The 15,148-nt window shown below is 48.1% G+C and overlaps 1 protein-coding gene across 3 annotated transcripts in view; it reads left to right on the forward strand.

Annotated features, from left to right (window-relative positions):
• KCTD1 (potassium channel tetramerization domain containing 1) overlaps positions 1 to 15,148 on the forward strand; it is a 199,868-nt gene that overhangs the window by 103,366 nt on the left and 81,354 nt on the right. Inside the window, exon 1 of one of the 3 annotated variants that reach the window (XM_033178077.1) lies at positions 1,957 to 2,501. The exons of 1 other annotated variant lie outside the window; for it this stretch is intronic. Coding sequence is in view for 1 of the 2 variants with exons in the window: in XM_033178075.1 (XP_033033966.1) it covers positions 2,856 to 4,664 (1,809 nt within the window). In the remaining variant the exon portion in view is untranslated. Of the gene's footprint in view, positions 1 to 1,956; positions 2,502 to 2,524; positions 4,665 to 15,148 lie in introns of those variants that run through there. One more of the 3 variants, XM_033178075.1, reaches the window with a different exon arrangement.

Below are 15,148 nucleotides of genomic sequence, written 5' to 3' on the forward strand. Positions count from 1 at the left end.
AATTTAAGCGCGGGTCCTGCCCGTTGTTTGCAAACTGTCCAAGCAGCACCCAAAACTGCTGCTTTTCCAAGTCCGTTAAAAAGTTATTTGCGCTTAGGGTTTTCTTTCCTCTGACTTTTGCCAGTAGAGACCTGCCCTGGGGGGTATTTTGTCCTGGGAGCACAAAACTATTTTCTTTTCTGGAAATAAGTTGACGTCAACTGGGAGCTGTTTTGGGTTGCTTTGTTTCCCGGAGCGTCCAACCCAGCACACCGCCTCCGGCAAACTGCAAGCAATTCAAAGCAGCTCGCCCAGTAGGGAGGGGAGCTGGTGGGAGCGGGGGTGGACCCCGCCGCCCGCAGAGGTGGGGAGACCTGGAGGGGAGCTCCGCTCCCAGGCTGGAGCGTGGGCCTGGGTCCCCGGCCAAGCCAGGAGCACAGCCCGGAGCCAGCGCGGCCCCCGGGTCCCTGCGCTTATGGCAAGGGCCGCGGGGGATCAGCCCCTGGTAGGTAACTTGCCGGGCACCCACCTGAGTTCTCCGCACTGCGGCCCGAAAACCTGGGAGCATCCCAGGACAAAGGGCCAGCCCTCTGGAAGTAGCCGTGTGTGACTAGTGTGTACCAGCTCACTACGTGCGGGTCCGAGTGTGCAACTAACTTAGCTTCTCACCGCAGCCTCGGAGAAACGAACACGCCTTTCTGCACGTGTCCAGGGCGGGTGGGGAGGGCAGTGCATTGTGAACAAAGCCGGACACCTCTCGGACCGCACCTCGGGGACGATTCCCGGACGGTTCTCCGCGGAGAGCAGGGCGGATGAGAGCGTGGGGTGTGTGTGTGTGTGTGTGTGTTTCCCCAAGGAGCCGGAGGCGGCCCGCGAGGCAGGGACTTGCTCTAACTTGTTTCACACCTGGCGCGGTTTCCCCAAAGCTCGGGTGGCGTCCAGGGCCAGGGAGGCACGCGAAGGACCAGCAGCGTTCGCTGCAGAAAAAGACATCGTCAACTCCCACTCAGAAGCCCACGCGGCCCTGAGACCTGGTCTTTCATTCTTTCTTAAAAAACAAACAAACAAACAAACAAAAAAACCAAATGGATGGATGGGTTTTAATTGATGCGTAAAATGTATCCCTTGAGAGAAAGACAGGAGGGCCAGGGAAGGGGGGAACAGGCAGTTGACAAGATTCTCACAGCCTAACTGCCGAGAATTTGGACTTGGAGGCAAATTCGAGGGCACCCGAGGAGCAGGCGAGGCTGTCTCCCACGAGGACGGCCTGGCACCGGGCCGCGCTGCTGGGGACCTTACTCCCTCGAGTCCCCTCACCCCAGGGACTCGCAGCTGGCCCGCGCACCAGGGGACACACGGGCTGCGGGAGGAGGTGAAAGTTAGGATGCAGCGCGAACTCCGAAGGTGGCCTGGACTGTGCCTCCTAAGCGAACAGCCGAGGTCCCGGGCGACTCTGGGACGCTGCCCCTGGGCCGGGAGAGCGGGAGGCGGCGACGCAAGGACGCGCCCGGAGCCTGGGCGCGCCGGGGGCGGGCGTTTGGCTGGAAGTGGGGCAGTGTCTCCTATGGGAAAGCGGGACCCGGCGAGCTCTTTGGCTGCTTTTCCAGTTTCCGAGGTGCCCGCCCCCGCGCGCCTGAGGCAACGCAGCCCGGAGGGCGAACGAATGGCGGTTGGCAAACTTTGAGTGAGAGTGCGCTCCGGCTCCGAATTGCCGAATTGTGGCGGTGGCAGGGTCGGCCGAGACCCAAGTTCGCTTTTTCCGCCTGCCCGACGGGCCTTAGGGAGACTTTAGCTCCAGCCTGGTGGAGCGCCTCGCCCGAGGGAGTTGTGTCACTTTGCCCGGCGGCAGGGAGGGCGGCGCCCTGAGCGGGTGCGGGAGGGTCCCTGGGGCCCCTGGGGTCCCAAGCGCCTCTTCCTTCGTCTCCCCTCCCACCGGCCCCTCCCAGTCTTCTCTCGCTCGCTCCTTCCCGGGGCTGGCTGGACCGGCGCGGACTTGCCCCAGACCTACGGGGAGCGCCCCAGGTCTTTAATGACAGCTTAAATGTGGCTGTTGGAAAAGTCGAAAGGGATGAGGCTGACGTGGGGCGTGTTTCGCTCCTTTGCAAGAGTCGGAAAGGGAGTTGGGAGCCGCGCGGCTGGCCCCAGGCCCCCGCGCCTCGCCGCCAGCAAGTAGGTGGGGGAGCCGCCGCCGCCGCCAGCCCCATCCCGCTCCCAAGCCTCGCCCGCTGCGCCCTGGCCGCGGGCGCCGAGAGGGTGCGGGGCCTCGCCGTGCCTCCTCCACCCTGCTCATTAACCTGCCTGCTCCGCTCCGCTCCGGGCGGCCCCAGACACGGGTTTCCCGCGGCAGCACCCGTGGCCCGCCCGGCGCAGCCGCCGCCCCGACCCCCCGGCTCCGGGGGGCAATGAGGGGGCAGTGGAAGGGGCACTGCTCCTCGGGCATTACTTAGAGAAACGAGACCATCCCGCCCTCCCGCCGGCCCTCCCTCTCTCCTGCCCGGGCCCGCGCAATTCTCCGCCAGAGGGTAAGTTGGGAGTGTTTCGCCCCCACCGACAGCTCTCCCTCCCTTTCCTTTTTTTTTTCCTTCAAAGTTTTCTTATAAGTGGGAGCCGGGTGGGGGAGGAAGAAGGTCTGGTCAGCCTCGGTCCTTTACCCTATCTCTCCCGTCTAACTTGTCCCCCCCTCCCTCCTCCCCTCCATCCCCTGCGCGCCGCTGCCCCTCCGGAGCTGCGCTCGGGAATGACAATTGGAGCGCGGCTCCTTTAAGAGCCCGGCTTTGCCTCCCGGTAGCTGAAGGTCATTAAACACAAAAGCTCTCAGCGCTGCGGTCCAATATAGCGCATGCGCCCTGCCCGAGGACTGGCAGAGAGACGGCAATATGGCGAGAATGCCTGGCAGCGGGGACTGTAACACCAGCGCGGGCGGCAGCGCCAGCGCCGCCGCCGCCGCCGCCGAGAACAATGGGGAGCGGGGCGAGGGCGAGCGTGGCGCTGGGGGCCGCGGCCGCCGCCACGGCCGTCCGCACTACTGCAGCGCGGGCGAGGAGGAGGAGGAAGAGGAGGAGGAGGACGAGATCCAGGAGGTGCAGATAACGGGGGACGAGGAGGAGGAGGAGGACGGAGGTGGGGGGCTGGAGGAGGACGAGGAGGAGGAGGAAGAGGAGGAGATGGGGCTGGACTGGGACGAGCCCCTGGAGCCCGAGGACTCGGCCGGGGAGGAGCTGGAGCCCGAACCGGTCCATATGATCGATATGGACCAGAGCGCAGCGCTGGAGCCCGAGGCGCCGCCGCGACTGCTGGCGCCCCGGGCCCGCGGCGGGCCGCCCGGGGACGGCGCCGAGCTGGACCCCGACGTGCTGCAGCGCCCCGAGCGGGCCCGGCTGAGCGAGAACACCCGGCTGGCCACCCGCTACGCCGTGCGCATCTTCCGGGAGTACCTGAGCGAGAAGGCGCAGAGCCCGGACTTCGAGACTATGGACAAGGGGGCGCTGTGCCGCGTGCTGCGCTCCTTCTATGCCGAGGCCCGCTCCAAGAGCGGCCAGCTCTACAGCAAGTCGTCGCTCATCAGCATCCGCAGCTCCCTCAACCGCTACCTCAATGAGCCCCCGTACTGCCGCACGCTCGACCTCACCAAGGATCCCGAGCTGCGCAGCGCCAACCTGACGCTGGCCGCTGTCATCCGCAAGCTCGAGGAGCAGGGCGCCGGGCCGGTGGTGCAGAAGCAAGCCATCACGCGCGCCGACCTGCGCAAGCTGTACACCTCCAGCGTCTTCAGCACCAACACGCCCTTCGGGCTGCTCAACAAGGTCTGGTTCGAGACGTGCATGTACTTCTGTACCCGCGGCCGCGAGAACCAGCGTGAGTTGGAGGAGGACTCTTTTGGGCTGGCCATGGACGAGGACGGTCGCAAGTTCGTCTACTTCAAGTCCCTCGGGCCCTACCACAAGTCGCGCTCGTCGTCGTGGAGCAAGAAGCGCGCCGAGAGCAGCGACGAGGAGAACTTGCCCCGCATGTATGAGACGGGCACCGAGTTCTGCCCCTACGCCAGCTTCGTCAAGTACCTGTCGAAACGCAACCCTCTCTGTAAGGCGTTCTTCCAGCGGCCCCGGGACCACTGCAGCGAGGGCGATGTTACCTGGTATGAGAACAAAGCCATCGGCAAGAACTTGCTAGGCACTAGGATGCAGATGCTGTCCAAGGCGGCTAAGCTCTCCAAGACCTACACCAACCACTGCATCGGCGCCGTCTCCATCGCCACGCTCAACAGCATCGCGGGCATTGGCACCAAGCTGGGCTCGCCCGCCCCGCAGGGCTGCTACGCCGAGGCTCTGAACGGGGCGGCACGGCACCACTCCCACCACCCCCCCACCCATCCCTCCCACCACCACCGCCCCCAGCCGCCCTCGCTGGGGAACACTTACATCCTCCCCAAAGACAGCCAGGTCGGGCCCGACGTGAAATCCGAGGCTGCGCCCAAGCGCGCCCTGTACGAGTCCGTGTTCGGGTCGGGGGAAATCTGCGGCCCCTCTTCCCCCAAAAGACTTTGTATCCGCCCCTCGGAGCCTGTGGATGCGGTGGTGGTGGTTTCCGTGAAACACGACCCCCTGCCTCTTCTTCCAGAAGCCAATGGGCACAGAAGCACCAATTCTCCCACAGTAGTTTCACCTGCTATTGTTTCCCCCACCCAGGTAACCAAACCAAACTCTATGCATGAAATGTTTCTTTGGTACCACTTCGGGACTAACTTTTGTGCTAATGCAGCTCTGGGCAGGGGGGAAGTTTTAAAAAGTAGGCAATGTACTGAATCGGATTTGGTTTCACCCTTAGAAGTTAACTCTCTTGGTGCTTTTTGGGAAACTTTACACCTAACCTTAAAAAATGTGAGAGAGGGCATGCTACCTAACAAATCACTTCTGTGAAGTAAGGCGAAAAACTTCAAAGTTCGCCGAACAAAAGGATTAGCTCACTCTTGCAGCCGCTCTTCATTGAATGTGTGAGTTTTATAAGGCAAAGAGTGCGAGAACGCTATAAATGTAAAGGAAGCAGTTGCTTAAGACATATTTAAATCAAGTATCCCTTAAAAGACTCTATTACATTTTCGCCATGACTTTGGAAGGTAGAAAAACAGTTATAAATTATTGAAAAGAAAACGTGCCAATCCCACTTCCTGTAGCTTTTTTTCTTTCTTTTTTTTTTTTTTTAAGAAAAGGGGTGGAGAGTGGCGAGCCAGGCAGTTGAGTGCCAGTTTATACTGTAACATGTGGTCGAATGTGAAGTGGCCGTGTGGGGTGCAATTTTCATAAACTAAAGTCTCTTGTTAAAGTTATTATTCAGGTGGGAACGTGGTATCTGCAATTCCAGTCAGGCTACAAATTAGTGTATGGGCCTGTGGTGCCCACCATCTAGAGGGCAGATAATACCTATGAAGTAGGTAATGAGAGTAAGAGTGCTAACCCAGCAGCTGAGTCAGCATGAACAAATCACTTCATTTCTCTTGGCTTCACTGTCCTCATCAAAGAGGAAGAAATTATTTCAACCCTAACATTATTTAAGTCTAAGCAGTGCCAAATTCTGGGTCGAGATTGGAGCCTCTAATGTTAGATGCTTCTTCCCTTATTTTCCCCAGGGTAGTATTTTCGTGAGTATTATTAAAGTTATATTCATTTTTTGGACACTCTCTGGGAGTCAGGAACCAGGGATCTTCAGACACTGTGCTCTATTCTGCAGGCAGGCATAGCCACTGAAGGTTTTACAACTTTGACCTGCCTGCCATCAAGCAGAAGTAGGAATTTTGCAAGTCTGAAGGTATAGTGCAGGCCCTCCAGGAACATATGTCAGGTACCTCTGTGCTTTTTCCAAAGTGGAAATTCCAGTTCTGGACAAACTGACCCTTTCAAACGTTTACCAGCTAATGGGCAAGCCTCAAGGCCAACTGAGAAAGGGGCTGTGAGTGGTAATATAAACACCAAAGTTCTCTAAAATACACAAGACCTGTAGGCTATGTGTCTTCTGTACTTCGGGTGTGTAGTCCGTTTCTGACAGGTTGTGTTGGAGAGTTTTAAGAATGGGGAGGAGAATTTAGGGTTTGCTTTTTCTTTGAAAGAAAAAATAAATGTTCACATTCTTCTGATACAGTAAACACCCTTGAAATGCCCTAGTTTAGAATAGCACCTGATTAATTAACAGTTAAAAGCCTAAGGAAGTTTATTAAGGCATGCATGGCCTTGGGATAACGATGAAACAGTTTGTCTACTGGCATCTGTCTGCTGGTTTCTTGACACCAGTGTAATATAGAATTGTGACGTAAAGAACCACAAAAGATAAGAGGGTTTTGTTTCATTGGTTTTGTTTTGTTCTAAGGAATGCAATCTTTCAGTCATTATCTTTTATTTACCTGAGTAAGATAAATCAGCTCCAAAAAGACTGTATACTGATGCTTTTATTATTATTGCATTATTGTCAGGTAACTCCTAAGTTAAATATAGATTTGAGTGTCCATATGTGGCTTATATGATTATTATGGCTCTCAAACAAGATCTTAGCTCCAAGTCCCTGTTAGTTAAAACACTACAAAAAGTTGTTCAGTTTGCACATATTTCATAGTCAGCTTTTCACTTATGAAGTCTAAGCAGTCGAAGTATTGCTCAGTAGAAAGTTGATAACAAACTTTTTTCTTCTTTATGTATTAAAATCACTGTAAGGGTTGAGGTTCAGTGCATTTCCTAGGGCTTAATGGCTGGCAGAGGTCGCTGGCCTGTGGCATTGCTTTGGGTTATCAACTGTTCTGGCTGGTCATTAACCCCCAGGAAATGCCTGGTGCAGCTCCAGCTTCAGTCATTATTACTTAATCATAAACATAGGCTCTCTAGCCTAATACTGACTGGACTTCATCGAGTAGTGTCATACGGAATTCCACTGTTGACCATCTTAGAGACTTCTTGATAACAGAGAGGTCACACACTGATGTTTTGATTTTCTACTGATGTTGCAAGTTTCTCAAAAGATGAAGAGCCCGTTTCTTTAAATGCATTTACTCTTTTTACTTTTTGAGGCTATTATTAAGTATATTATAGATGGGACTGGTTGAAAAATGAATGCATTCAAGGATTAACAAAGATTATGGAATGTGTGATTTCTCATGTGAAGTATCTGGCTTTTGGGGTGAGTGAGGAATTTTGACGATGGTTGTGATGGTTGCTTTAACTGGTCCACTCTTTAATTCTCTTGAATGGCTGTGTTAAAAGTAAAGGGTAGTTTTAGTTCCCTTGTCCCCCAAATAGCTATTGTGATCTAAAATGATACAGTTATTGGTATGGTTTGCAAGCTCCTAGGTGGAGGTCATGTAGTCCATTTTAAACTGCTTACCACTGTATCTTCCATCCTTATAACTATCCTCTTTGCATAAAAATAGAGCATTTTTCCTACCTCAGAGAACAGTACTTCAGGTTAGAGGGATGATAGAAATTAAAAATTTTGTTCTTTATCATTCTCAGAGGAAAAAATACTAATAAAGTTTAGATCCTGAATGTCATAGTTTTGTCACTACAGTTTCTGTAGACATGTCTCTCTCCTGTGCCAAACAAAAGTGTGAAGCATTTGCAAACTGTGACAAAGGTGTCTTTAGTTGCACTTGCTTGACCCTAACCTAGATTATTTCCAGAAATACTTTTAAGGAATTCTGTAGAGAGGACATCTATTAGTGGAAAGATGGTGGGGGCTGGTGCACATCCCCTGCTTGTGTTTTATTGTCTTCACTGTGGGCCGTTGGTCCTTATAGTTTGCGAGGTGGAAACTGCAGCAGGCTGCAAGCAGGCTGACACAGTTAGTTGTTCATTAACTTACCTTTGAGGAGAAGCCAGAGGCTGACAGCTCAGGGAATCGACTCAGGTGCTGTAGGAGCAAGGAAGAAGGAATATTTAATGTATCTACTTAATAGAAAAAGGCATGCGTTTTATGTATTATTGAAATAAATGCTAAAGTCCTAGTTTGAATTTGAAGACTAAGAGGGAGGGATGTTCTTTATTTCTTATAGATGGAATCAAATTTTTATAAACATGAAAGGAGTATAGCAATTGTAACAGGACTTCTTGCTATGGTTATTTGGAGCTATTAAGATTAACTGCCTTTTACAGAGTAGGTGTTTTTCTGATTTTTAATACTAGTTTGTGGCTACGTTCCTTTTTCTGCTGCAAGAATGTTTGCTCTCCTTTATGAAAAGTTCAAGTTGGTGGAGAAACTAAATGTCTTGTACATAAGTATGTAACTTTCTTCATTCAGGAAGTAGTTACTGAGCACCTACTATTTTGGCTTTTGTAACAGGAATCTATAAATTAATCGCTTCTACCTGGCAAGTAGTCTCATTGGCAAAATTTTGGCTTCTTTACCTGTTTAAACTAGATCAAAATAAAGACAGTTAAAAGGTGATGCACTTAGTGTTTTGCAGCAGTCATTTTGGGAAAGAAATCTGAACCTTTATATTCTCTTTCATGCACTCATATATTAATGTTGCAACCAGTATTCAGGAGTATTATTTTAAATTGATATAAACTCATATCTGATGTCAGTTCACTCTGTACTCAAGCTGACCCATGAAATAGAAAAAGAAATACTTCCTGCCAAGGGAGAAAGTAGACCCCATTCATCTAAAACTTAAATCTTTGTGTCATCCTGATATTAAAATTTGGCTCCCCGGGCAAATGTCACCGAAAGACCACCCTCTTGTCATTACTAAGTAGTTTTCAAGCAGGAAGAAGCCTTTCTTTTCCAGGAACCACTAGTTATATGTGAGACCACTTGGATGAAATTTTCACCCAAGTGGGTCCAGGCCAGTCAAAGCCCTACTTCAGTTATCCAATAAAACTTGAGTTTCAAGACACCTTTTGGTGTTTTACCTGCCATTTCGAAAGCAGGATCGATACAGGAGTTCCGGTGTAGTATGTATCTTTAAAATCTTAGGAACGTCAATGTAAACTAGTCATCTGTAGGTCTGTCATATGTTAGAACTCTCATTTGTAGAACCGATTTTACTTCTCTTGACTTAACTGTCATTCATTGCATTGTACCAATAGTCAAGTTGCCTTTTTAAAGATTTCTTTGGAGAATTTATATAAGGGATAAGGTAGTATGAATTAATTTGTTCAAAAAAGGGAGATATGGATTGACCTTGATAAACTAACATGAAAGAAAACGTAGCTTTAGGATTTGAAACGTTGCACAGGCACACTTCTTTAATTAACATTTTTAGTGCTCTAAGATGCTGAATTCAACTCATCCGCTGTTAACTGAGCATCTTTCTGCTTGCTAAGTGCTGCAAAGAGGAGCAGGATTCAGCCCTTGCCCTCAAGAGGGATTCACAGAGGCTGGGCAATTAGTGGACTTGTACCCTTAAAGCTGAAATAATTCTCTGCTTGCTACATGATCATCACAGGGGAAACAGGTGAACTCTTAAAGTTTTGGGCCCTATAAAGTTCTTTTGCATTTTCAGATTTATAAAAACTTTTCCTTTGTCTACTCTTCTCTTTCAAGAGAACATGGGTGCTAAATGGTTTTGAGTCTTTATAAGAGCATGAGCTTCTAGATGGCCCAGAAATAAATGATCTTTTCAGTCCTTTGAGATACACTACAGCAAAGGGTATGGGTAGAGATTGAATCTGAATATGAGGTTGTGTTATCTAATGCCCGTGATCATAAACTGGACAACAGACGCTGCTGTGCCCACACTAGCACTACAGGAAGCTGAACCTAATGAGGCGTGTTCTGGGTTTTCAGTGATTCTCCAAATTCCTTTCAACACTTTCTTTTTTTGTTTGTTTGTTTTTGAGACGGAGTCTCGCTCTGTGGCCCAGGCTGGAGTGCAGTGGCCGGATCTCAGCTCACTGCAAGCTCCGCCTCCCGGGTTTACGCCATTCTCCTGCCTCAGCCTCCTGTGTAGCTGGGACTACAGGCGCCCTCCACCTCGCCCGGCTAGTTTTTTGTATTTTTTAGTAGAGACGGGGTTTCACCGTGTTAGCCAGGATGGTCTCGATCTCCTGACCTCATGATCCGCCCGTCTCGGCCTCCCAAAGTGCTGGGATTACAGGCTTGAGCCACCGCGCCCGCCCTCAACACTTTCTTTACAGTCAGACTTCTTACCTTTTAGCTTATAGTTTATAGCAACCTGACAGAGCCTTTTCTTTCTTCCTAAAAAAGATCCACTTACATATGACAGCAAACTTTCATTCATGACAGACAGGGCTTTTTTTTTTTTGGTCGGGGGTGGATATGATAAATTTTGCCCAAGTCTTGGGTAACAGAATTTTCAAAAATAACGGAGGTAGGAGCTATCTTACGATATCGTAAGTCAAACGTGTCTGCGTTTTCTTTGGAGTTTTTAAGCACATGTGCTTTTAGGCAACTCCTGCATGTACATAGTTTGCTTTGGGCTAGCTTTTCACATTTTCAACCCCAATGAGAATTTCCTTTCTCTGAAGACCCTCTCCATCCTAAGGTGTGTGATTCGGCTCCTCTTTCTCCAGGCAGGGACCTTGGTTGTTTTTTAATCCTGTGGGCTGCAGGGCAGAGGGAAGATGGTGCAGGCCTCTAGTGATTGAGTTCATTTATGTAACCCCGGAGAGCTGAGGGAATTGGAGAGACCTGGAGGGAGAGGGCTGAGGATGGACTCAGGCTTCTTAGTGATCCCCACTCCACCAGCCCATTGGGCACCTCCAACCCTGCAGCACCATCTCCACCGGAAAGAGGCAATGCCACTTGAAAATCCTCTTTGTAATCCAAATCTTTCCTGGGAGTATCTGGACTCATTCACACCCTGAATTACAGTTGACCATTGAACAACTCAGGGCTTAGGGACGCCAACCCCCTGCAGTCAAAACGCTGCTTATAACACATTTTTGACTTCCCCAAAACTTAAGTAATAGCTTGCTGTTGACCAGAAGCCTTGCCAATACCATAAACAGTTGATTAACATATATTTTGTATGTTTTATATATCATCTGTATTCTTACAATAAAGCAAGCTAGAGAAAAGAAAATGTTATCAAGAAAATCATAAGATAGAGAAAATATATTTACTATTCATTGAGTGGAAGTGGATCATCATAAAGGTCTCCTTGTCTTCAGGTTGAGTAGGAAGTGGGGAAAGAGAAGGGGTTGATCTTGCTGTCTGAGGGGTGGCAGAGGCAGAGGAGGCAGAGGAGGTAGAAAGGGAAGCAGGACAGGCAGGCACACTTGGTGTGACTTTCATTGAAAAACATCCGCATATAAGTGAACCCGCACAGTTCAAACCCCTGTCATTCAAGGGTCAAGTGTACTGCTTTCCCCCAACTGACAGTGAACCTGGAAGGTTTTGATCCAGTCTGGGAGGAGTGCGGGTAAAACGTGCTGCCGGAAGAGGTGGGCAGATTTAAGACAGCATTAGGTGGTAGGCCTCTAGGGGAGAAGAGGAGGAGTTCAGAAAGGAATGCTAAGGAATGACAGAGACAGATGTTGCTTCCTTTGTGAGTAATTCAGTTGCAAATTAAAATGTCAGGACTAGTTTGGGAGCTTGTGATCATGAATTTCTAGTTTTACTTCATGTCCCTAGTCCAGTTTAACCCAGTTCAGCCTAGTATCTCCCCATTCAATCCCCATCCTTTCTGTCTTCACACAAGAAAAAGGAAGCAATTATTTATACACCGGTTCCCATTTGGGCCCTTTCACCATGTGCCAGGGACCCAACTAGTTAAGTACACTATCTATAGCTTTAAAATCGAATTTCCTATTTGTATATTTCTCTGTTCACCCTCTATTTAGACAAAATGTTCATAGATAATATCTTCACATATATATACACGTATATGTAAATTTGATATTTGAAAAAATCCTTCATTTTCTTCGTAATCTGAGAAATAAGTGTTGAGGATAAGTTTCTTGTGCTTGTGGATTAATTCTGGTATTTCAAGTTGCTATAGTTTTTGACATACAGTTTTAAGGAACTTAACTTAGAAACGTGAATTATTTCCACATTCCTGGCTGTTACGGGTCAGCGAGTGGACTCTTAGACCAGATCCAGGCAGGAGTGAATATGGGGAGCACTGTAGGGGCATAAGGCACGAGGCTCCCATCTCGTTGTACTACAGTCTGCTGAGACAAACTTGATTCATTCGTTGGAGAGTTCTAATGTAAACTGTCACAATCTCTAACTGGTTCTGTAGCTGTGGAGTAGAATATAGCCATTAACATTAGTAATAATGAAGACATACTGAAAACTTTAAAGTAGTCCACCAACCAGCAGCATCTGCGTCACTTGGGAGCTTGTGGGAAATGCAAAAATCCCGCCACTCTGTGCCCCTGAATCAGCCCCTGCACTTGAAAAGACTCCTAGGCAGTGCATGTGCTCTGAACATCTGGAGCACTGGCTGATGTGGTCTCTCATTTAATCCTCATGTAGCCCTTCCAGGAATTATGGTTATTATTTTCATTTTGTAAAGGAGGAAGCAAGCTAAAGGTCATAGATGCTGATTCAGTTGTTTAAGCCCTAACAACTGGTAAGTAACTATGCTGGGATTTGAACCCAGCCTGTCAGATTCCACAGTCTGTGCTTTCAAACCCATGGCCCATCAATTCCAGAATTCTCGTCAACTGTTCAAATAAAAGAATCCAATAAAGAGAAGATGATAGAACATGAAATCACATTATTACCTGTGATGCTTTCGGGAACAACTGAAGAAGAGAGAACGTGTTAAAAGACAGCATTACAAAGCAATGACATAAGTCGACAGAGACACTCCCCATTCAATCCCCATCCTTTCTGTGCAGTGTGTGGCATGCTTCTGTTTTGCTGTGTGGGGCCCCCAGCCTTTGCTGACTCTGGGATTTGGAGCAACCTTATTTGAGAAACCATATCACATAGTGGTTAAGAACAGACTCCAGAGCCACATCCCCTGGAGCAAATCGCAGCTCTGCCCAGACCTCTGGGTGCCTCAGTTTCCTCCTCAGTCAAATGGGGATGATGATAACATTGATCTCACAGGAGCATGGGTGTTAAATGAGATACTGCTTGAAAAGTGCTTCAAACATGAGCACTATATGAATATTTGCTATCAGTTTGTTATCTTAGTGCAGAATGCTTTACATTTGAACAAATGCAGATCTTTATCATAAAGTCCTAGCCCCAGCCTTCAGTTTGACTCTTGGAAGTAGCTTGTCCAGGCGCTGCACAGGGGGCCCCTCTGCCGTTTCTTCTTTTGCGGTGTCCATAGACTGTGGCCAGTAGCACTTTTGCAGGTCTTCTGGGAGATACGAAATCTCAGTGCAGGCTCTGGCACTCTGGCCTACCTGGGCCCTCTTCCCTTTCACAATTAACCTAAAAAAGCCCATCCGTGTGGATGCTTTACCTGAAAGCCTGTTTTCTCTCCTCTACTTTTCCTTAAGATTTGTATGTTCTGTGGCCCACGTGGGATTTAACTCCACACTTTCTTCTAACTTAGTTCTGCAGACTCTTCCTGTTTCTCTTTACAGAGGCTTGGAAATTTTCTTTTCTTTTTTGAGACGGAGCTTTCCTCTTGTTTCCCAGGCTGGAGTGCAGTGGTGCGGTCTCAGCTCACTGCAGCCTCCACCTCCTGGGTTCAAGTGATTTTCCTGCCTCAGCCACCTGAGTAGCTGGGATTACAGACGTGTGCCACCGTGCCCGGCTAATTTTTGTATTTTTAGTAGAGACGGGGTTTCACCATGTTGGCCAGGCGGAGCTCAAACTCCTGATCTCAGGTGATCCACCTGCCTCAGCCTCCCACAGTGCTGGGATTACAGACATGAGCCACCATGCCCGGCCGGAAATTTTCTAGTGCTAAAAAATTAGCACTAGGACTTGGGGAGCCCACTGATGGACATAATTGCTGCCCAGGCTACAGCACATTGACAAATGAAATGAGACAACAATGAACAGAGTGAAATCAACAGTTTTTCAAAAGAGATTAAATTTTATTTGGAATGGCTTGAGATGAAGGGAATGGTCATTATACTGGGATTCCTAAAATATTATGAAGGTCATTATAGCTATAATCTACATAAATTTCTTAATTTCAGTATTCTAGAAGTAGGGTCTATATTTGGCTAGAGCTTATGCTATGATGTTTACGTTTCCCTAATGCAAAAATGCACTGCAATGTTCTAATACTTGACTTCTGTCTTGGATACTATGTAAATCAAGAGAAATGTCACTTAAAGTTGAGGTGTACTAATATATGGTTGAAATAGACTATAGAATTAAGATAATTGGTTGGTATTTTGATCATTATTGCTGACCAGTTAATGATCTTTTGTAACTTGTTTTTAGTGTGACAGTGCAGGGATTTATTACCTCTGATTTAGTTTGCCCTTCAAATACTCATAGTATTCAGCCAGCATAGTCCTTATGGAATAGGTTTTTGGGTTTTATAGAATAGCATGTTGTACTAAGCCAGTTTATATGGAATATTGGCTTCTATTTTGTGATATTCTTTCTGACAAAACTATATCTAAATAGATTTTAGATCTTTTCTTACATCTTGAACAAATATTGTTGTTGTTGCTTTTTACTCCAGAAAAAAAGAGACTTGCTGAATGTTTATTTTTCAGTGGATTGAGGTAGCAATTTAGAAACATGTTGCTGTAGAAACACACAGACCTAAATAAAAGTATAACAAGAACGTTAGAAAGCTGATTATGCTAGCTTCTTTTCTGCTCACCCCAGAGTTCTTTCACATGTTCGTCTTTTGTAATTAATGGTAGGGTGTTCACAATGCTGGATTTTACTGTTTTTTCAGGATCACTTTATGGAGGTGGTGGGGGTGGTAATGTTCCAGGAATGTGTCTCGTGGGTTTTTTTTTTAACTTATGAAAAGGATCATGGAGTCATAGAATCCCATGTCATCCTCCCTTGAGGGGTTTTTAGAACCACCTCGTGGGATGTGAGCCAAGATCTAAGGAGAGAAAGGCAAGGTGAAAGAGAATGCTATTCAGAAAAACTCTGGAAAGCAAATTCATTTATGAAAGCATTTATTGAGCACTTACTGTGTGCAAGGTAGGAATTTGGAGGTAAAGAATAACTTAGAAATATTTAAGATAAGACACTGGAGAAACTACAGTGGAATATCTGGGGCAAGTCCAAAGGACTGGCTGGAGATCCAGTCTTATCTCATTGGTGAGTGTTCCTAGGTCAG

This window comes from Trachypithecus francoisi, unplaced genomic scaffold (assembly GCF_009764315.1).
Source record: "Trachypithecus francoisi isolate TF-2019V2 unplaced genomic scaffold, Tfra_2.0 Lachesis_group19, whole genome shotgun sequence".
Lineage (NCBI taxonomy): Eukaryota > Metazoa > Chordata > Mammalia > Primates > Cercopithecidae > Trachypithecus > Trachypithecus francoisi.